Source organism: Protopterus annectens, chromosome 2.part1, assembly GCF_019279795.1.
Source record: "Protopterus annectens isolate FY-2018-M chromosome 2.part1, PAN1.0, whole genome shotgun sequence".
Classification (NCBI taxonomy): domain Eukaryota; kingdom Metazoa; phylum Chordata; order Ceratodontiformes; family Protopteridae; genus Protopterus; species Protopterus annectens.
In genome coordinates this window covers 1,394,107,824-1,394,132,397 of record NC_056729.1, presented here as the reverse complement: position 1 = coordinate 1,394,132,397, position 24,574 = coordinate 1,394,107,824, and the positions used below count along the sequence as shown (strand labels likewise).

The 24,574-nt window shown below is 39.8% G+C and overlaps 1 protein-coding gene across 6 annotated transcripts in view; it reads left to right on the top strand.

The window, feature by feature from the left end:
* Window positions 1-24,574, top strand: part of DNMT3A (DNA methyltransferase 3 alpha) — a 5,166,949-nt gene that overhangs the window by 5,053,877 nt on the left and 88,498 nt on the right. For all 6 annotated transcript variants that reach the window (XM_044062880.1, XM_044062879.1, XM_044062877.1 and 3 more), the window contains one exon: window positions 7,619-7,737. In XM_044062880.1, coding sequence (XP_043918815.1) covers window positions 7,619-7,737 — 119 coding nt within the window. The remainder of the gene's footprint in view (window positions 1-7,618; window positions 7,738-24,574) is intronic.

The window sequence follows — 24,574 nt, the reverse complement described above, 5'->3', positions numbered from 1 at the left end:
TAATCATGTTAAAGCAAAATTACTAGATGCTCCATTACAGCATGATATTTTATTTGGTGTTAAAGCAGAGGAGGTGTTGAAAAAAATGGAGGACAAAGCAAAATCTATGCAAACAGTAAAGGATTTCTTACAGCTACAGCCACCCAGATTTAGCAGGAACTGGCCTACAAAGAATTTGTCCTTTCCAATGTCAGACAGGCCACAAAGAGGCAGATACAGATGACCCAGAGGCAGATCCCAGCCCCAGGGCTCATACAGGCCTAAACAGTGGGGCGCTTCTACCTCCAAAAGCAGAGAAGACAAATCTCAGCCATACAGGAAACAGTCCCAATGACTTCCCTCTGTCAGCACCAAGCACTTATGTTTTGGCAGCCCCCTTATGGGGAAAACTAGTACTTTTTTCTCCAAATTGGCACATAATCACCCAGGGCAAATGGATCTTGAATATAGTGTCCCAGGGCTACAGGTTCCACTTTCATACCCTGCCAAGGGCAAAAAGTATGCCAGATCTGCCACACAATCAATGGACAGAGGCACAAAAACAAGTTTCATCTCTCATGGACACGAGGGCCATTCAGCGAGTACCACAGCAAGAGCAGGGACAAGGATTTTACTCAAGACTTTTCTTGGTACCCAAAAAGGACAAAGCCTGGAGACCAATACTGGACCTGTCTATTCTAAATACATTTCTGGATGTTCCTAAATTCAAAACTCTGCAGCAGCTTCTGCCCATGCTGGGCAAGAATGCTTGGCTTGTAACTTTGGACCTAAAAGAGACGTACCTGCATGTACCAATCAGACAATCTTGCACAAGATACCTCAGATTCATAGCTGGCTCAATGCACTACCAATTCTCTGCACTGCCCTTTGGCTTATCTACTGCGCTCAGGGTTTTCACAAAATGCCTGGCACCAGTAATTGCATTTTGCAGACAGAGGAATTCAAATATATCCTTACTTGGACGATTGCCTTATTCAAGCAGAGAACAAGGGTATTCTACTAAAGCATCTGGCATTTGTAAAAAGATTATTAATTTGCCTAGGGTACACAGTAAACGAAAATAAATCAAAACTATTACCCTCTCAATAGATAATATTCCTGGGTGCAAGCTTAAATACAGCTGCCCAGATGGCTTATCTCATGCCTGACAAGCAAAGGCAACTGACTTCTTACTTCAAAATGTTGGTAACAAAGACCCAGTTATCTGCAAGGAAAATTCTGCAGGCTTTGGGCTTCATGGCATCCTGCATTCTGCTAATTCCATATGCCAGACTGCATATGAGGAAACTACAATGGTATCTAAAAAGTGTTTGGACTCAACATTGTCACAGTCTGGAAACATTAATTACCCTCATTCCTTGCCTGCAACAGGAGTTTCGATGGTGGGCACAGGCCTGTCACCACAAAAAGGGACAGCCATTCACCCTACCCACAGCCAGGCAGACAATAACAACAGATGCATCAGATTATGCCTGGGGAGCCCACATGGCAGGAAAATGTATTCAGGGCACATGGCCCACAAGCCAAATGCATCTTTATATCAATCAAAAAGAGATGCTAGCTGTTCAAAATGCCCTGACAGCTTTCAAGGATCTACTTCATCCAGGACAACTACTGATAAGGACGGACAATACTACAGTCATGTGGTACATAAACAAGCAGGGAGGCACACGTTCCTACCCCCTCTGCAGACAAGCCATGACCTTGTGGGACACAGCATTGACTTTTCAAGTACACCTGCAAGCACAATTCCTGCCAGGAAAGAAAAATACTCTGGTAGACGAGCTAAGCAGAAACCTCACGGATCCCCATGAGTGGCAACTGAATCCACAAGTCTTCAGCATGATAACAAAGAAATGGGGATGCCCAGACATAGATCTATTTGCCTCCCCTCATAACTGCCAATTACAGAGATTCTGCACAAGGAATTACCACAAGCAAGCATGGAAAGTGGACGCTCTATCATTCAGCTGGAAAAACCTAACAGTATATGCCTTTCCTCCTCTGCCTCTCTTTCCCCAAGGTACTCCTAAAGGTCAGACAAGAGAAGCCAAAAATGATTCTGATTGCTCCAGACTGGCCCCGCCAGCACTGGTACCCAATCCTAAAGAGCTTGTCTCAGGGCCCAGCCTGGACATTGCCTCTAATTCCTCACTTACTGACTCAACGAAACAATCAGATCCTGCACAGCCAACTCAGAACCCTAAATCTGGCAGCATGGCAGATAATGTAGCCATTCAGAACACACCTCTCTCTAAAGCAGTGATGGATGTTATTTTGGAGGCCAGGAGGCCCAGTACCAGGAAATCTTATGCAGACAAATGGAAAATATTCTGTGCTTGGAACCAGGCACAAGGAATTGACACGTTTGTACCAAATATTCCTCAAATTTTACAATACCTAACTGAGATGCTGGACAAAGGCCTATCTTTTTCATCAATAAAATCCATGCCTCTGCCATTTCAGCTCATTATAATACGGAACCACCAATTTTTTCACATCCATTGCTAAGGCAGTACCTCAGAGGGGCCAAAAACATAAGACCCCCAAGGAGAGCACCAGTACCTGCATGGGACCTTAATTATGTCTTGGAAAAACTCACACTACCGCCTTTTGAGCCAGCCAATACAGCTGAAATAAAGTTCTTATCTTGGAAAACAGCTCTGCTCCTAGCAATAACCTCTGCAAGACAAGTCTCAGAGTTACAGGCACTCATGGCTGTGGAACCTTTTATCATCGTCCATCCAGACAGGGTTTCTCTGAGGACTAACCCCACTTTTATGCCTAAGGTAGTAGTGTCCAGTGTGGCCCTTAACCAAACCATTCATTTGCCTACTTTTTATCCAAACCCACAGAATAAGGGTGAGAGACTCCTGCATTCTTTGGACATACACAGACAGCTACGCTTCTACTTGGACAGAACTAAAGCTTTCAGAAAGACTGAGCAACTCTTAGTGGCATATGCTGCAGGATCACAAGGAAAGGCTATCTCAAAGCAGACTATTTCAAAATGGATAGGCCACTGTATTCATTTCTGCTATTCACAACATGGCAAATCAGTGCCTAAGGGCATTAGGCCACATTCAACCAGAGCAGCAGCCACTTCTGCAGCCTTCCTCAGAGGAGTACCGACCAAAGTCATTTTAGTGGCTGCAACCTGGAGCTCAGTGCACACTTTTACCAAGCACCTATCTACTCTAAATCCAGAGCAGGGTTTGCCACTGCAGTTCTGCAAGGCCTTATAGCCTCTCCTAATGCTATTGAGACCCAGCCAGCCAACCTCAGCTCTGGGATTCAACCCAAGTGCAATGACTGCAACAGTGAAACACGATGAACATAGTACAGTTGTGTACCTACCATAAATGTAGATGTTCGAGTGTATTCACTGTTGCAGTCCAGGCTACCCACCCACCATCCCCCTTTTTTCTGTGCTGGAACTTATCTGTACTTCTCTATCCTATACAACCTATGTGGTGTATTTGCTTGTAGAGGAAGGAAATGTTTATTTTACAGCATGCATGCTTATTGGCATATTTTTTAGCCTTCCTGTTTCGGGGCACCTGACATCTGGGGCAAGAAAAACTGAAGAAAATGGTGTCGGCTGCATCTTTTATGCCCCTGGCGCACTGATGTCAGGGAAGAGGTGACAGCAGCCGATGCTGGACCTAGACTTTGGAATTCAGGCCGACTGAGGGTAGCCTGCCAGCAGTATAACCCAAATGTAATGACTGCAACAATGAATACACTCAAACATCTACATTTATGGTAGGTACACAACTGTACTTTATATGTGGGACAGAGGTAACCCCTGTATCCAAACGAAAATACTACATTGGAGATTAAAAGGTCAGTTTCTGAATTTTTCTGGTCTGACTCAAAGCCCAAAATGTTCATGGGAAATCCTTACATTGCCTACTGATTTGGGTGGACTTTTGGTTCCAGATATAGAGTTGTTTATCAAGGCAGTAAGTATGTTAGTTTATTTGCTTCTTACACCCTCTTTTGACAGAACCTGGAATATCTTAACATGACAACTAGGAAGACTAGGCACATTCTATAAATTCCTGTTGGGTAAAAAAAAACAGTCTGTGTTGCTTTGGCAGAATGTGATATTGAAGTAACTTACAGCCTTTTTATTTATTTACTTAATTAGTTAGTTATGTAAAATTTGTTTACCGGGAAGGTCCGACTTGGAACGAGCCAATTTTCAGTGGAAGCCCAGGGAAAAATGCTCCAGATGCACGTCTTTGTTGGATGCATGTTTTTTGAACTATGTATTTAGTAGTACTAAAACTACAGACTGGGTAGACTTGCTGCACCTAAAATAATTTATAACAAATTGGAGATTAATTGGTATGGGGTCATACAGATTCTAAACAGATATTATGAACTTCAGTATTAGGAAAAGCTCCTGGTGGGGGAGTTAGTGATATCTTAGTCTTAGTTGATGGTTGGGAGGTTACAGTCAGGACAGGACATACATAGAACATCTATGGAAGGTACTCCTTCAGACCAGATTGGTGGCTGTCCTTGAAAAATTGGTTGAAATAGTGGATGGATGTGAGGAATTATAAAGTGACTCTTAAAGACCTTATCTCCCATGTCTATAGGATTTTACTGGGCACTTAATCCAAAACCACAGAGCCTTATAGGAGAATTTGGCAAGTGGACTTGGGACAAGATTATTAGGCTCTCAGTGTATGCCACCATGTCCAGAAGGTTTAAATTCTTTTGGTGGAAATGCCTCTTCAAATATTTCTATATACTGGCTATGATAGCTGTTATATTTCCTGGGACATCTTGCTGGAGTTTGAGGTACACTGGAGGTAAAATTGGAGACTGACAGTATACGTTTTGGGACTGCTTAGAGTTAGGGGAGTTAAAAGATTATTGCACTCTATATATGCAATTTTGCCAGACCTAGTATAGCTAATTCCAGCTTTATATTTTGGGTTTGGATTCAAGGTTGCACTCAGATCTCCACGATTTACATTCATCAGGCTTGATTATGTTAGTAGGAAAGAAAGTAGTTACAAAATCAGATTATGCCAAAGTGCAGAATTTCTGGTTATTAATTGAGGAAATTAAAGAATTAGAGATGATGAGAAGCATGCATTTGCTATGCATAAGGACATCAGACAAATAAAGAATAAGGGATGAGGGATATGGGGAGGGGCTCACAGCATATTTGATAGGAAATAGTAGGGTGGACCTCTGGAGACATTGTTTTTACACATTTATATGCAAGGAAACATATAACTAAGTTTCTACTTTTATTAGTAGTATTGGTGAGGAAATAGAATTGTATGCTACTTTTTCTGTTTCTTTTTCCTTTTCCTCTGTAGTTTTGCTTCCACTTTTATAAAGAGCTTTATTGTTAGTAAGTATTGTGTTAATTAATTTTGATCCTGTAATTGTAGGAGTGAAATTTAGATGAATAAACTAATTTGTTAATTAAAAAAAGTATTGAAATATAAGGAAAATAAACTAAAGGAAATATCAGTAAATGAACACAATTATAGAAGGAACATGGCTAGGCACATTGAAGGGGAACAACATTAACTTAGAAAGAGAGGAGAGAGAAGAGAATGATTGTGTATATTCATCCCAGACTACGTAGTGATACAAAGAAAGAAAATAAAAGGTGTGAAATTCAGAAGCCGTCAGTACTGGATACAAAACAAAATGAATACCTGAAGCAATGAAGATGACTCACCCGTGACAGTAATGGGTTATTTCCTCAGCTATATCAGCACTGTAGCTGCTATGCTAGGGAGGACGGTTGATTTATCAGGTAGAAATGTTGACAAGGACAGCTGGTTCCAAAAAACACTAAGAGTTATGGTGTTTGTATCAGTTTTCTTGTGGGTTTACAAGCTGACCTTTCATAATACTTTTTAGTCTAAGCAACTTGAATGTTTAAATTTCTAATGCTCTATTAACCTGTTTCGGTCTTACTTGGCGGAGTACCCATCATCATCTTTTGAGGATCCCCTTATTTTCAAGGAAGAATTAACCTTCTTGTATTCACATTTAATACTGAAGTAGTGCAGGTGAGAGCTGAGCACTAGGTGGTCATCATGTACAGTTATTGAGAATGTTTAATTTATGCTTCTGCTCCACAGACTTGTTCTGTATGTCAAACATGTAATGCATGAAAAAAACTGATCCCACACCTTACAGTGGGCTGTTTTTTTGTTTTTTTTTGCATAGGCTTAGTCATCACTTATGAGAACAGGATTGACATTATAGTTTATGCAAGAGAATGTTTCTGGGGTGGAAAACCCACTTCATTTCCTGGCAGAGGAGAACTGACTACTGGCCACTCAGAACTGTGTCTCCTGGTGGGATTACCAGATACTTTATCTGCTTTCCTGAATCGTACCCCAGGTTACTGCTTCCACAACAATCAAACATGCAGTCCTCTGTGACACACTTAAGTAATGTTAGACCATGACGAGGATGTCATCTAATTTTACCAAGTCACTAAAAATCTGTAAGATGAAATGAAAGGAATGATGAGAGACTGAAGCCAATTTATCCTACTTGTGGTAACCCTCTGGAAGAAAAGAAAAAGAGACGCTTTAGCCCAATTGGACTGCTTCAGGTAACAAATTGAATTGTAAAACAAACAAGAATTTAGTAATAAATTCATTTTGGAAGAAAGTTTGAAAAGCTGTACAGAAGTATGCAAGATTTATACTTACCTGAGAGCATAATCTCTTATTTAAAGGTTTAGTCAAACATGAAAAAAAAGATTACCTGAAAAGGCAGTTTCTAAGAACACTAAATCAAGTGCTATTGTACTACTTAAGTCATGTGACATCATTAGAAAGATATTTTTGTGTTCTTTCTCCCACTTCTTAGACAACAAGATGTTTGCTTTAAGAATGAAATGGAAAATGAAATATAAATGTTGGTCAGTTGCAGTACACAATCCACTGAATACCAACATTTGGCAAGCAGAAGTAGAAGATATGGAAATTGAGGGAGAATTGCAGTCAAGAGAGACTTAATCTTCTACCAGTGACTATGAAGCACAGCCTCCACATTAAGTATAGAGAGGAGCTGATAGAAACCGTGATAAAAGCTGGACTTAATATGGACTACAAACTCCAAAGATGAATGGAAAGAATGTCACTGACCTATGTTTAGCATTTCAGATGGATGAGAAGGAGGGATATGAGATAACTGCTTGTCAGAAAGTTTCCTCCCACATTCCAAAGACATACAGTAGGTGAACTGAACACTCTAAATTGGCTATTTATATGAGTATATGTGCGAATGTGGTGTGGAAGAACTACTGCGGCAGGGCTAGCCACTTGGCAGTGTAAACCTTGGCTCTGAATGATTGTCCCTGTTAAAGTGACACCCCGACTCCATGTGCAAAAATGGGAAAATGGATTGTGGATGGATGGATGTATCACAATCCCAAAACTCTAGCCAGGTAGGACAATGACGAAAGAGGTTTAAAACTTAAGGAAAGTAACTTAAAATAATTCTATGTATTAGTTGCATTGTCTCAAACACACAACATATAAAAATAATTGTAGAGAAGGAAAGCTAGTTCCTTTATTACAGGCGTGACAGTAAACATTTTTTTTCTTAATCCTTGCAGTTCAGCAAAGTACGGACCATCACAACTAGGTCTAATTCTATAAAGCAGGGTAAAGACCAGCATTTTCCAGTTTACATGAATGAGAAGGAAGACATTCTTTGGTGCCCTGAAATGGAACGGTATGTATGTATTTTTCTGAAGATGGCATCTTTTCTTTACACTTGAATAAGGGTGATGGACTAATGCTATGGGAATAAATGTTAAGCTTATAACTCTTACCCTGTAAAGATATATGTTATACTTTCATGGTACATTCATAACAAGAAACAAGAGTTAGAATAGTTTAGGGGTCTTGAGTGTTTTTTTTGTATCATATTCTGTCACTGCACTTGTCACTAGCTCACTGCTACAGATCATACTTGTTTGTTCAGTCTTTTAATGGGATAAGAGTTAGACGTGGCACAGCCGCCATGTAGGAGTCGCCAGTGTATTTTCCTTAATGCTTTTGCCTAACCCCCACATCTTTACTGGCTGATATGCCTTCCTGCCAAAGTGGGAGCCTGATGTTCCTTCTGTTGGTATATCCCTGAATTAATATGTGTGTGACGATGACTGCCACATAAACATGCTGTTTGGCAGATCCGTACTTATGGCTCAGCCCATGCTCTGCACACTGTCTCACTCTTCTTTCAACAGGTGTCAGTGCTGAGAAAACCGGATCACCTCCCTTCCCAGAGGATTTAAGAGTCTGCATCAGCCAGTCACTTCTAGATTCTCTTGCTAACACCACCTGGTTTGCTAATCAATCCTGGAGCATCTGAGTCACAATCAGGCATTTCTTCTTGTGCTCCATGGAGCCATAAATGCCCTGACTAGTGGTCCTAGCTCAACATGCGCAAGACTCAACTATAAAATAGTTATTTCACTCTTTTCATTATCTTCAACACCATTTTGAGATCACCACGGAAAGAATCAACTCCCAACGCTTCTGGGCAACAAAGATTGCCCACTTTCTCTCCTACAAGGGAAAGATGATTAGTTGTAAAAGAGTACTTTTGTCGCATCTTGAATATGGACTCCTCCTCCTCTATGAACCTAAAACCTGCAGCCTCCAAATGAAACCTCTTTACATTGCAAACCTCCAGTTGCAGTGTCTAAACATTCATCAGTCTGTCACCCAACAGAGAGAGCACCACTGCCAAATGTTTGCTAACTTGTCACACACAGAAAAAAATATTAGGGTTTCAAATTAGTCTAAAACTGTTCCCTTCCTTTGCCCATTGGTTATTTATCTGCACTTCAGACTACAACTTTGGATCCTTCACCTCAGCATAACATCCCTTCAGAGACATAGAATCCAGCTCCCTGCACTGACTGCAGCTTCACTATAATAGGACCACAGATCTTGGAATCCCTTCCAAGTTACCTGAACAAAATCTCTTCCTATAACTTATTTAGGCATGATCTTAAACATTCCTTTTCACAGATGCAGCTACTTGCTATTACAAAGTTGCTGTTAAAAAGGGATAATTAGTAGAGTATCTAAAATATCACATGATGATGGTAAGAATCAATTAAAGGAAGTTACAAATGATTTGGAAGAGACACTGGAAAGGAAATTTGCAAAGGATTAATGGGAGGACATCAGTATGGCTCCCAAGTATGTAACAAAGTCCAAAAGCTTTAGAATTTTTACCCCAAGCAGACTTCAGAGATTTCTTTCCTCAGATAGACAGCAAATGCTGGAAGTGTGTTGGAAAGAGAGATGTAATTGGGAACATGTTTTATAGGAGTGTAATGAGTTGGCAGATTTTAAAAATTACATACAAAAGTACTATATCAGGAATCTTGGGAGAGCAAATGGCTTCAACTAAGGTATGCTTATTTTGAGACAATACAAAGGATCTGAATTACATGGACAGATTAAGGCCTTACTAAGTTTTATGCAGTTGGCTGCCAAAAAAACAATTACTATAAAACTGAAATCAAAATGTAAACCAGCTATAACTGAAGTACTGAATATTGAAATGGAGATAAAAAAAAACTACAGGCAAGATCTTTTGAAAAGGGAATGAGCAAATTAATAGAATTTGTGGGAACGGTACAGGCAGAATAACGTTTAGGAGGAGTGATGTAATGCATAATGCATAATAAAAGAGAAGTTTATGTGGTTTGTTTGATTTTCTTTTAATGTATGTGTGCCTGTATCTTAAGTGATAACTTAATAAAGGTGTTTAAAATCAGAAAGAAAATGCAACATTTTAATGAAGATGTGTAAAAAAATCTACTACCATCTATAGATTAAAATCTTGTTCATAGCCATGTAACTTACATATTTACCTGATGAGAGGGATGTAAACAACTGTGCTACTCTCTTCTTAGTGATTAAAAGATGCTTCAGAGTTGTCAGATTCACTGGTCATTGGAGGGTTGGGGATGGTGAAGGATGTGCCGAACTGCTTTGTTTTCTCAGAGGGAAAGTATGGGGAGTGAGGTTCTTCTGTTCCACTGACATACTGGGTAATGGTGGATAGATGATGTAACAGGTGCAAGCCCCAGCAAATCAGGCCTTTTAGGTGGGAACCAACTCAGTCACAGCTTTGCTTTACTTGTCTCTGTATGTATGCAGCAGGGGAGGATTTAGGGAGGAATGTTTCTCTTTGTCAGAGTGATGTGAGCTGCAAGCACCTCATCTCCTGCAGGGATAGGTCTGCATAGACTGCATTACGTAATTAAGGAGGATCTTGTTAGAAACATAGTAAATGGCAGAAGATCACTGTAGCGATGCTTACACTATTTACCACAGCAGGTGATGCCAGTGGAATCACTTAAATCAGTTGGTGTTAGGCATTCACTCTGTTTAAGGCACCATCATAATGACCTAGCATTTGTTCCTAGTATTCCTTGTGTAGCAAATAAAAAGTGATCTTTCTTACTTGTCTGCAGCAGGCAGGAGCCCTGCTAAAACTAGTGCTTCAGAATGCTATGCCCAGTCTGTGAAATGACAGCCCCTTACACAAGACCCCAGGTTTTAGATGTTATGCACACTCATTGTCAAGCAGCAGTAATGCACTACTGAAAACATAATAATCCCAAAAAAAGGCACTTCATAATGACTCCTTCTCAAACCGGGTTAAAAAACAGTCTTTATTCAACAAACAATATCAAATCACATTAATGCCTTAACATGTCACCGCATTTTCGTCCACAGTTAATGTGTTTTGATACTGTTTGTTGAATAAAGACTATTTTTAACCCGGTTTGAGAAGGATTTGTTTTGAAGTGCCTTTTTTTGGATTATTAGTCTTTCATTTAGGCACTTATTTTGTTTTTGTGGTTTACTACTGAAAGCATCACAAGCACAGAGTCACAGTACTATGGGCTTCATACTGTCTGTGCTGCAGCACAGTGTAGGTCGGGGATAGGCAGTGTTGAGCACTCTATTGCTGCCTCAGTGTGGATGCTATTTAAATGTGTTTTGAGCAGTGGTATCTGAACTTCTCTTACAAAATGTGTGTGCGTGTGTGTGTGTGTGTGTGTGTGTGTGTGTGTGTGTGTGTGTGTGTATACACATTTATGTGTATGTATGTATATTTTATGCAGTGCATATATATAATTTGATATGATACAGGAGGTTTTTCATATACTAAATGAAAATCTCTGTGTTATTTGACCCACAGTAAAGGTTTTCAGCTAGGGCTTTGTATCAGAATTAAAAAAAAAGTTTATGAATATAAATATGATTTCTAGTTTTAATTTTTCCAAGCCTTTTGGGTTTCTAATACCATAACGGGAACTGGCCGTTTCCTAAGTCAAACATGATTAAAGTTTGTGAAATTAGTATTGTTTCAAACTTTGATGATCGCCAAAATTACTCTTCATAGCACTCGCACGTGTACCCAGAATCAACTTCTTCAGCAATTTATACAGTTACATGTATCGGTAGCATATCTAAATAAGCAACAAAAAGAAGATGTGAAGTCTTTACACTTGTTGTCTGGGAGCCAAACTGTAACCATGAGTTAATCTGTTACGATCTCTCCATGCTACACTTAGATTCTTCGTTACAATTCTCCATTATGACTTTATTTAACAACAAATGATCATTTGTTCCATATGGCTTTCTTTTGTTTCCCTTTTGTTCTATTGCCATGATTGAATTTTCTTTTAAATGACTATAAACTCTTGCAGCATTAATTTCAGTGTATAGTTTATACATTGTTGGAAGGCAAGTTATTGGTCTGTAGTTTTTAGGATATCTTACAGGTTCACTCTAAGAATGAGTGTCATTTTTCTTGTTGTTAACAAGGTTGGTGTCTGTTCAGCGTGTGCATATAAGTAGTTCTTACTCAAGGCTAAATCTTCACATAAAGGTGTTGATATTTTTATTCAGACGTTGGGTGTTTCATCTGGGCTTGGGGTTTTCCATTTAGGAGCTTTTCTTAATTTTGTTTCAATTTCTCTGGGCATTACCTCATCCAGTGTCATATTCTGTACATTTGAACTTCTTACTGTTTCATTTACTTCTTTTATCCATTCAGCATCTTTGTTATGTTCCACAGAGTCTTCATAAATATTTCTCCAAAATGTGTCTATTTCTTCTTCTCTTTTGGTTGTGTATCTATTCCTTTTGTTTTGTTTTCCAATTCTCTATAAAACTTTTTTGGGTCATCAATGAATTGCTTATTTTGTACTTTTCCGTTATATTTGTCTGTATATCTTCTAAGTTTTTCTACCTGTGCTGATATTTTTAGTTTATTATTTGCAAGCATATACGATAGATCCTAGTCTGTTCCGATACTGTGTGCTGCTTTTATCACGTCTATCCAAGTACTTTTGTTGATCTTTTCCCTCTTCTATACTCTTCTAACAGTGACACACAGTTTTCTCTATTTGATACTTCCATGATGATATTTGATTTCTTCCCTTCCTTTCCCTTATTGCCCTGTATCTTTGTGGTAAGAATTTATCTGTTATTAATTTAGCTGCACAGTATTATATCCTATTTACTTCTGTTATATCACATGAATCTCTGTCAATAGTCTTTGATTACTGTGTTCATTTGTTTTATCAAACTTCTAACATTTTGTGTTTTTATTGACATTTTTAATATATTTCTTTCATCGATCTTAACATATTTATCCATCTCTATTAAATTAAGCAACTCTTCCCTTAGATCTTTTTTTTTTCTAAACTGAGAGCACAGTCTTTATTTTTCCGTTTCCTGTGGGCATTCTACAGAAAGTTCCAGAATATCTTCCTGTGATATATTCTCTTCAACTGCATAATGCAACATCAGTTGCTCTTTCATAACAAAACTTACTCCACAACATTGACTAGATTAAAGTTGCTACTGTTTCCTGTTCCATCCCTTGCTGTGGAACTCCAATTGAACTTTTGTACTGGTTTCCTATGGAAGGCACCAAACTATCTTCATATGGCAACTGGTCAGATATTTCCTGCTCCACTGGTTTCTCCTTAATTTGGGGATATATTGCTTGATCCTGCTGTTATGTTATCAGAGCTAGATTTTCTACACTAAATCCTTCACTTCGCAGGTAATCCATAACCTCAGTTTTATTTCTATTTTTTTCTTTTTCTTCTTTCTTTTCTTATTTTTTTTTGTTGTAAAATTTTCCATATCTGAATGCCTTTGCCTGTATTTCTCTTTAAATATCTTTGGCGATGCTTTTTTGTATTGATTAGTTTTGCTTTCACCTTTGCATAAATATTGCAATATATTCCCATGTCCATATTTCTTTTTCAGATGCCTCCCACTCCTCCTGTTCCTGCTTACTTTGGGGACTCATTGTTCCATCATGGTGTGACATAACCTGTGTTAGACTTTCTACACTAAATCTTTCACTTAGCAGGTATTCCATAACTTCAATTTGTATTTGTTTAACTTATACTTTACCAATCTTCTGCTTTACTTTGAACCTTTGTGATCTTGTTTTTTTGTATTGTGAAATTTTCCCGTGCCATTGCCTATTTTTCTCTTCAGATATCTTTGGAGCTGCTTTGTTTGTATTGATTGGATTGGCTGTCTACTTTGCATAAATATCTCACCATATCAGATCTCTCTTTCTTTTTCATATCTATGTTTCCATTTTATACCTTTCAAAAACCTCTAGATTTTGTTCTTCCTCAGTCACTTTTTTTTCCAAACGGCCCATGGTTTCTTGGTCTATATAAGGTTTTTTTCATGAATCTGTTGTATTAATGAAGACAAATTTGCATTTGAAGCTTTTGGCAGTTTTTCTTGAGAAAGTATTTTTATTTTCTCTATTTATTTCTTATCTAGTTTCTTTCTTAACCTTTTTTGTTTATTTTCTATCCAGAAATTTTGGGTTTCTTGCATAATAATAACAATATGTAATTATGTGATGTCCATTTTCACCTTATCCTCACTGGTGGGTTTGGATCCTACCCTCAGGTCCGGCTCGGCCATTACTAAAGCTCGTGGTCACAAACTTTACTCTTGGGCACCTTCCCTTTGCCCATAGTGCACCTTATGCATTACCTCAGATCTCATTTGCTGCTTTGCAAAGAATGTTGGTCACCGTTTTCCTCTTGGGTTAAGATAAGTGTTTTTCTATATTAATGTTTGTAACTCCTTTTGTTGATAGTCCATTCCTCTAGTGTTATATCTTGATATTGTTCTTTTTGAGTCTCTTTACCCCCTTTTTACTACCATTTTAGATAATCTTCGATATCATTGCTGATAGGCCCCTTCCCTCCCCTTTTTAGCTGTCACTAAATCTTTTACTACTATTGTTGGTAGTTGTTTCCCCCTTTTCTTGTCTGTAAAAAAAAAAAAAAAACGTAAATAATTTCTAATTTTCTTCTATTGTAGTGCATGTGGGCTCTCTGTGTGTCTGCGTATTTTTTTATGTCATCTAATTTTTGTCTGCTATGGCCGATAAATTAGACTAGCCCTTCGGCTTCAAGAAATGTGTATAACATGCCAAGAAAATGCCTCTAAAGTGATTCACACACTATGTGTGTGTATTGTTTAGGGGCATTGCACCTCTAAGAAGATTGTAGCATTTGTCACAGTTTCAACCAAAGGACCTTGGTTGACCACAAAACAAATTGATGTTGAAAGGTCTTCTTCCATTTTCTGAAGTCATTGTTGGTTCAGACTCTATGTGTTCTAGTCAGTCCAAACCTTGAAAACACCACACATTGTCTCCGAAAGATTCCTCAGAGAGGTTGGGAGGATGGCTTAATGGTTAAGGTGTTTGCCTTACAAACACAAGGTGCAGGGTTTGAGTCTCACAAGGGATAACTGGCTAGGCTTAAAATGGCTCACAAGGGCAGTTAGCTTAGGACTAACCTATGAACCTATGAGCCATCAAGCAAAAAAGCTAAATGACCAGATCCATCATGGCTTTGGAGTGGTCAGGTCCTTTGGCTCTAACGAGATCAGATCGGACAGGTAGTCTGACATTAGTTGAGGTTATTTCCCCCTCCAGATCTAGGCCTAGATCTCCAGCCTTATCTTCTCGATCTACAAAAAACCTCTCAGATGATGACATGGAAAGAGTGGAACAAGCACTCTGGCACTGGCCAAGCTTTTGTCGAATCTGACCCCTTATGCTTCTGATCCAACCAAGTCTCCCACCCCATTTCCTCTTCAGACTTCCATCCAAGCTTTGGAGTCGAGAGATTAGTTTTTCCAGATTCGTCCAACATCTGATCAGAGGACTTCTCCTTTGCATCAGGCATTTGTCTTGAGATCCTCCACTCTTTTGGAGTCGGAGGGCTCTTGGGGCCATTTTGCACTGGTCGGGGCCGGGGATCGTGTATCAATTCTGAGGCTTTCAGATCAGTCCCTGATCCTCAGAGCTTTGGCCCAGGTGAGTTTGGCTTCAGCCTCATCTTCAGACATTCTGTCTTCTAGAGCCGAGGAGGTGATGGCTCTGAAAGCTTCTTTGTCAGATCAGGAGGCCTGCTCAGTTCGGGAGCAGACTGCTTTTGGGGCTCTGAAGAGGGCTACGACTTCTCCTGCATCTTGGACTGAGTCTTCCTTGGATCTCTAGACCACCTTTGTTCAGCTGATGTGCCTTCCTTCTCGGCCATCTCTTCCACAGAGACAGCGAGAACCTGAGCCTCAGGATACCACAGTTGGTATCCCTGCCTCTTCCGAAACCTCCCCGGAGTATCCCATTGAGGATGACCAGAGGACTTGCAATAGGAAGCATTTAGACTTGCCTGAAGAGTCCGTCATCTCTGACACTGACCTCAGTGAAGGAGAGGGATCTCCACAGTCACCTCATGAAGATGTCAGCTTTGGAGACATCCTTGAATTATTGAAGCAGAGAGGTGGCTGGCAGCCCAGCAGTCCTTCTCTGGAGGAGTCAGTATACCTCAGGGCCTTTGGTTCTCAAACTTCCTTCTCATGGGTGACTCTGCCATCAGACAAACTTATTGAATTACTTTCTAAGAAGACATGGGAGACCCCAGATTCCCTTGAACCTACTCCTTGGAAACCAAATAAATACATTATGTCCTTACGTCCCCTCTAGACAAAAAGTTTTGGACTAAGGGGGTTGTGGTGGATGCTATGGTTATAGTGGCAGCAACCAAAAAGGAACCCTCAGAGACTAGTTGCCAGTGGCGGCTAGTGACTTCATATCAAAGGGGGGTTACAGGAAATAGCTGAATGGGTGGGGTCAATGGGAAGGGGTGCGGACAACTAGAAAGGGAGGAGCTATGCACAAAACCACAAAAACTAACTATAATTAAATATGCCGCCCTGGGTGCCAAACCTTCATTATGAGAGTCCAATCAAGACAAATGAAGTGTAAAAGAATTAAAATATTTCAATGCATTGGCTGCTTGACAGCTTACTTAATATCTAGATGGAAACAAAAAGGTTGTGAGGCATGAAAAAATAAATTACTTTTTAAATACATTACTGGAATGCCAGTCAAAATCAAATAGAAGAAAAACAAGCAGCACTCAACTCAAACCACTTCTTCTTGCACTGCAGTTCTAATTATAATTTATATTCAGCTTTATTAAAGTACCAAGTAACATGCTGAAAGTAGCAATCTCTGTGATGCCCCCACTTGTAAAAATGTTTCTTATCCAAAAAAGACCTGCTGCCTGACAACTATCTACTTGTTTCATGGGGAAAACATGATCAAAGTAAAAAATGAAAAGCGAACAAACTCAAGATACATTGCTTAAAGGATTACTGTACAGGTTATGGATCACACATGAATGGCATTCTGTTTAGTTTACGGGTAAAGCTCTCAGAGATCACTGGAAGTCTCCAACAAGTGTAATGAGCTTCTTAAAATAATGTAATCCTGTCCTTTATTACAAATACTGTCATATACATTTCAATACCCAACGCTTATACATTATCTAGTTACATATTCACTGCATGGCAACAACAGAAAGGCTTCAATGTTGGCAATTCTTTAACAGTATGCTTATTAAAGCTTACTTGCAAGTTATGATCTCAGACAAGCTTACCTGATGGTCATTAAAGCATTGCTACTTAAAACACAGAGCAACAGGCACTTTGAATAATAAGCATAAATCAACAGTACAAAAATATGACAGAAACCAGACCATTCTGCAAAATCAAGAACATATGAAAAGCCACTGTAGTACTTGTGTCTACCTTGGATGGGGGATACCCTGCACATTTATACTGCATAATTGCTCCTTGCCTTGCTTGGACACATCCAGAGTCACTACATGGGGGAGTGGGATGCAACAAGTATGTCACAATTTGAAATGTCTCTGGCTGACTGTGATGGCCCTGACACATTTGTCATTCCTCTCACCCTCAGAGCAAAGCCATACATAGAAGTGGGACAAAGGCCCAAAAATAAGGACATTTTTTAAATATTGCTCTTATAAACTTAGAAAGATAATAGAATAGTAGGTCTTGCATTAGTATGAATTTTCTGAAGGATATGAAATCTGAAACTCAGATGTCTGTCATTATTTTCTAACTTCAGTCTTTAATGATTTACCACTAATTTGCCAAAAAAAAAACAATTGTATGAAAAATGGAGTAAAAATGTGATGTAAAAATTTAAAATAGCCACACAATACAGCTGGGAACCTGCAAAGAAGGGACACTTTTTTAATAACAGTATTGCTAACTTGAGCAGCTGACAAAATAAAGGAATCTACATGCATTTCTGAAATAAAAGTAATCTATAACTCTGATTATTACAATTATTTCTTAATTGTAAACCCTCTATGTTTTCTTCCAAAATTGCTGTTTTGCGGAGGGTTTATTAGGGGAAGAGCAACATTTTGAGCCAAATTTGGGGACAGTTGAGAGGTTTGGCTATGCCTAATTCTATAAAGCAATTTATTTGCATGTACCTCTCAACCTGTTAATGCAATAAATCTGGACAAGGCCAAATATATTGGGGGAACATATAAACAGTATTAAAAATTGCTCTTAGCATGCATTTTTCTGAAGGTTATGAAGTCTGAAACTCGGTGTGTCATTATTTAGTGACTTAATTCCTAAATGATTTTACAGAAAAAACACAAATTTTATGAGGAACAAACCAAAAATAAGAAGCAAAAATCTATTAATTCTGTGAAAATCTGGACAGTTTGGAGGTATAGTTCAGCTGGGGCTGTCTTTGAGTTTACCGTGCTTCCCCCTCACAAAATCATGATCGAATGGAGCCCTCCCCCCTACAGCCATTCCAATGATCCATTACTTGGCTATTTCACTCCATTTACCATAAACACTAATGTGCATACTGCTTTACTTCTATGATGATTTGGAATTCATTTGAACGTTTTATTTTGCATTTTACAGCACAAACACTAAGACATCTGCTAAATAATGCAATGCAGTCTCACAATGAAAACAGGCTTAGCATTAAAAACTTCTCTGCCCTGGAATCTCACATTCAATGAAACAGCATTGAAACCCACATTCAAAGAAAATACATTTTGCCAGTGACAGATAAAGATTAAATTTGGGCTGTTTTCAAATCATAGGCCCCTTGCACATAAAACATACATATGCTCTTTGATACACCTTCCTGATTGTACTAAATTATATTCCTTGTACAATACAGTACAGTTGTTAGGCGGCATTTTAAATTTATTGTTTTGAACATTTTTCCAATAAACAATGAAACAAAATGCATGCACCAGTGACAAAACTACCCAATTCAGAACATTTCCATCATAAAAGTCTACTCAACCTTCTACAATCCACCAGTATCAATAAATATGCACAATCTCTGAAGTAGTAAAAGTCATCTAAATAATTCCACATTAAAAAAATCTGTAACAATGAAGAGGTTGCTGCTAGCAAGCAACTTTATATGTCATTGTTTATTCATCTACAAATAAAGTGCCTGTTGCCCTTGAGGAATAAATTGCCTATGTTGCACGCATTAAAAAAAAAATGATAAGTTAGTAATATCGCAATAGGGACTGTATGGCACACTGATAACGGGTTCATAGTTACTACTCTAGGTATCTTTGCCAAAAAGGACTGCAGCATCCACCCACTTTACAACACAGTACAGTATCACAGTATCAGCAATGCATCTATCTACTGTGGGAGTAGAACCCACAGCCTTCTGCATCAAAAGCAAGTACACTACCTGTTGTGCTATTAACAATGCAAGCAGACTCAGAATAAGCAGGACTAAAGTTTTGTTCCCCTGCAGCTCTCAGCTCCTTGTAAAATCTACTCGACACGCAGTTGTATCTCTGAACTTTGCAGCACAAAAAATCTGGAAAAAGCCAAAATTTATTGGGGGGGGGGACAAAAGCCCAAAAACCAGGGACACATTTTAAACATTGCTTGTAAAATTTTGGAAAGTTGCTAGAATAAAATGCTGTGTTACCACCATACATTTCACTGCCACGTCTTTAACCCAGGGGGACCCTGTGCAAAACAGTCAGAGAAACATACCACTAAGCCAAAGCAGCTGTTTTGTGAAAGAGAGGAAGACGAACTTAAATGGCTACCATTTAGTGAATTTAGTTCTCAGCATAGCTGTCAACCTCTTGGCACAAAACACCTGAACAAAGCCAATAATGGGGGGAATACAGCCCCCAAACATATTTAGTGAATTCTGTTCTCACTATAGCTCTCAACCTCTTAGCAAAAAACATGTGGACAAAGCCAGTAATGGGGGGGAATACAGCCACCAAACATTCAATGAATTCAGTTCTCACCATAGATAACTCTCAACCTTAGCACAAAATACCTGAACAAAGCTAATAATGGGGGAATACAGTCCCAAAAATAGGGACAAATTTCAAATATCCATGTTATAAACTTAGACAACTGCTAGAACAGTTTTGTGTTACCATGTACTTTCTGAAGAATATGAAGTCTGAAATTCAAATGCCTGTTATTTTTAAACATTTAACCAGGAAACTAGTCTGACTTGGAACAAAAGACAATTTTCAGCAGAGCAGGGATAAATGGCAGACACATCTTTGTAAGATGGGAGAACATGCAAACACCACACAGAAGGCAATCCAGCCTAGAATCAAATCAGAGAACCTGTAGCTGTTAGGCAGCAATGCTACCAGTGCACCACTGCACTACAGACTTTGCAAGGAAAAATGTAGATACAGAAACCACAGATTTTATGAGGAACAGAACAAATATGAGGCAAAAATCTGCAAATTTTTTTAGAAATGGTGGTGGATAGGGAATTCATGTCCTTGCCACCTGCATCCAAGGTACAGGGTTCAAGCCTGAATATCTCTACCCACCACCATTTGCTCTCTCTAACCACCAGTATATAGTAACTGGGGCATTTTATACACACACACACACCCTTTGTCCAGCGGTATAATTCCTGTTACAAAGCCTTCACTTACCTGCTGTAAATACATGTTCTACCCATTGCACAGCCAGCCAGTGACCAAACACCTACCCGTTTAACGAACGAAGCAATCCAGCCAGCGAACAAAACACCTACCTGAAGCAGCAGTAATCCATGAATGAAGCCAAGCCCGCGCAATGAATGTCCCGTGAGAGCAGCTCACCTCTCAGTCCTCATTGGTTCTGCCTGCTGCCGACGCAGTCCGGACCTCCTCTTCCTGGGTGCATTGCAACAATGATTGCTGGGTACCTTTCTGTCTCTATTCAGACTGCTGATAAAGGCAGTCTGAGGTCTTCTAATGTGTCTGCGCATGCGCAGAGGAGACAGGACTCGTGCTTTTTTTTCCCTGTTTTTGTTTTCTAGTTTTAAAGATTTTTCTTTTGTTTTTTCTAGGTGGGAGGGCTGTAGTCCGGCAGTCAGATAGCACGAGCCGCCCCTGCTGTTGCACTATCCATTTTCCTAATAGAGATTCCAGGATGATGCATAGATGTGAGAAGCACATCTTTTCATCAGCGACCTTTGCTCTACAGTCCCTAAATTACTTGGCTCACTTTACTAGGTTGCAGAGGGATTGGATCAAAGAGCTTTCAGATTCCTTTGAATGAGCAGTAGCTGAAGCGTTAGAAGACAGTTTCTTCTCAGCTCACTACCCTGTATTCTATCACTAATGCTGCCATGCATCTCATTTCCTATACAGTGGATGGAACTTGTAGGGCAGCAGGTTCAGACATCTCTATGAGGAGACAGGTCTGGATGCACCTTTGCAACTTTGTGGAGCCTTTTAAGTCTTCTTTTGTAAATGCCCCTTTTGAAGGCTCATCCCTTTTTGGGCCTAAAGTGAAACAGATGCTGACCAGATTTGAACAGGAAGGTAAGACCCTGCCTGCCATGGGCATATGTGTTTCCATGTCTCACTGACCCTCTCCAAAGGGGCAACATAAAGATGTGGTTCAGAAAATTGCAGGGTTCTTTCCAGGACACGCGTGGTAAGAATTCCCCCAGAGGCGGGGGGGGGCAATAATGAAAGACGCCACTCTCGTGGCAGAGGGGGTACAGAAAACCAGGGCTTCAGAGAATCGTTCTTTGGTAAGCCTTTCCAGCACTCCTGAAGGGAGTCCCAATTGCTATGCTCCAGACGCAATTGGGGGACGACTGTGTCTACACCTACACGCCTGGCTAAGAATAACAAATGACAAATGGGTGCAGAACATCATATCCAGGGGCTATCTTATCCCTTTTTCCAACCCCTTACCATAATCAAAATGATCCCAGATGTCTCACCCAGTCAACAAGAACAGACAGCCATTCAAATTCAAAAGTTGCTTGACAAAAGAGTCATCCAAGAAGTCCCACCAGACTAAATAGAATCCAGAATTTACCCAAGGTTCTTTTTAGTTCCAAAGAAAACAGGAGACTGGAGACCTGTTATGGATCTCAGTGCAACAAGTCAGTAAAAAAGACAAAGTTTCAGATGGTCACCGTTCAGTCCATTCTTCCTTTCCTGGAAAAGGACAATTGGATGTGCTGTATAGACCTTCAGGACGCATACTATCACATAAAAATAGACAGGCGGTCCAGAAGGCACTTGCACTTTTGGTTGATCGCCAGTCACTGTCAGTTTCAAGCTTTGCTCTTTGGATTCACTGCAACCCCCAGAGTGTTTACCAAATGCATGGCAGTAGTAACACCACAGTTAAGATGACAAGGATTCCGGGAGCTTCCATATCTAGACGACTGGCTCATTACCCTACTGACCAGGCATCTTCTTATTCCAGCAAGAGACTATGTTCTAGAGGTTTGTGCAGTCTTGGGTGTCATGGTAAATCTCAAAAAGTCTTCTCCATAACCCACACAGAACCTTGAGTTCATAGGTGCAATCCTGAATGCAAATCAGATTGTAGCCAAGCTGCCACTCTCAAGAGTGATGACAGTCAGTTCTCAGGTCAGAGTATTACTTCGCAAAAACTTGATACTGGCTTGCCTAGTCTTACAGACTGTCAGTTCTATGGCTGCAGCAATTATCCTAATTCCCTTAGTATGTTACCACATGAGAATCCTCCAATAGCTCCTATCAGTACAATGGTCCTTCTTAGAGCTTCCCATGTCCTTCAAGAATCGCCTTACCAGTATTTGCAAGCAGGGCCTTTTTTGGTGGCTTCAATCTGATCAAGTGACTCAAGGTCATTTGTTTGTTTCCCCAAAGCCACAGTGACCACAGATGCTTCCCAGATTGGGGGGGGGCATTATCTGGGGAAGACAGTCCAAGGCACCTGGTCCCCCATCAAGGCCAATCTGCATATAAATGTCCTAGAGATGAGAGCTGTGTTTCTGGCATTGCAAGGATTTCAGGATTCGCTCCCTCAGGGGACTATTGGAGTTCATTCGGACAATATGTCAGTAGTCTGGTACATCAGCAAAGAAGGAGGAACCAGAGCTTATCCCCTGTGTCAAGAAACCGTCAGGGTTTCGCAATGGGCAATTTTATCCAACCATTTTCTGATAGCAACACACATCCCGGGGAAGTCCAGTGTGATTTCAGATAAACTGAGCAGGAAGTAATGCCTCATGAGTGGTCCCTTGATCAAAGAGTTGCAGAGATGATTTTCCATCGATGGGGCAAGCCTTGCCATGACATTTTTGCATCTTCAATGAACAAGTGCAGCAACTATTTTTCCCTGATTCCCCCTCCAGGGGAGTCCCCGAGGGATGTGCTCCCCTACAATTGGCCTCCGGGAGTTCTATATGCTTTTCCCCTTACCACTTTGATCCTAGCCTTATTACTGAAAGATAGTCGGTTGATGAGGACAATAATCCTAATTGCACCCTACTGGCCTTGACAGATTTGGTTTCCCTTCCTGTGGCCTCTTCTTCTAGACAAACCTTGGATTCTGGACCCAGTTCCAGATCTCCTGGCACACCCAATGGGAATGGTTCATCTGAATTTCCACAATCTCAAGTTGACAGCTTGGCTGCTCCAGTTCCAGTCTTAGCCAGGCAACCCCTTCTCCCATGAGCCATCCAAGGTAAAGGATGCTAGGGACTCTGTCCCATCAGCGAGGATAAGGGGAAAATTGACAATATCACATAAAGAAGTTATGTACTTACCATAACGTTCCATGCGTGTTGTCCATTTTCACCTTTTCCTCAAAATCCACCCTCCAACCCCCTACCCAGGCTTCTGATGGATCAAGATGTCCTGGATTATATATCCTTTTAACTCAATATAATCTTGCAATGGCTTCAACTAATTTTTGAAGAATATATTTTTCATTGTTCTGAGGGTCCTGTTTTTTTCCTTATTTATATATATATATAAATATATATATATATATATATATATATATATATATATATATATATAGTTAGCAAATAAGATCTGATGTAATGCGTAAAGTACATTCTAGGTAAAGGAGGTGTCCAAGAGCAAAGTTTGTGACCATGAGCTTTAGTATTGGCCGAGTCGGATCCGAACCCATCAGTGATGAAAAGGTGAAAATGGACAGCATACATAGAACGTTATGGTAAGTACATACTTCTTTTTTTTTCTTATACTCAATAGTACACCCTGTCATCTTTATGGCCTTTCAGTTTTTGTGTTTTGTGTGGACTACTACTTTCTTCTACAACAGGGGGCCATCTTCCCTTGATCCTGGTCTAACCCCAAAGTAGGATTATTTCTGTGTCTTGAGGATTCCTCGCTGTCATTTTTTTCCAGACCTGACATCATTGCACCTACCAGGTTTGGGCAGTTTTTTGTCATGGGACTGGTGCATCAAGCTGCCTTTTTTTATTTTTTAACCTACTTCTGTCCATGATATATGCTGTATAAAACACGGTCTGTATATCATTGTAATCTTGGTGAGATTTTGGAAAATACAGGGTCTACCTCATGAAGGTAATCGCCAAGAAATGAGGATGAATTCAGTTTCAGCAATACTGCACTCTTTTGTTTGTTGATTTTATTATTTTTCCATTCAGACCACAATCTCTCTATTTCTCATCATTAAGGAGTTAAAACTCAGAGCCCAAAAATTAATTCTCAGAAATGTAATGGTGTCTAATCCTCAAGTGACTGGAATACACAGTCTTAGCAATTATAGAAAGTTGTGGCCATGTCGATGTTTGGTAGTTTTCTTCCACATTCCAAAGACATTCTGCAGTT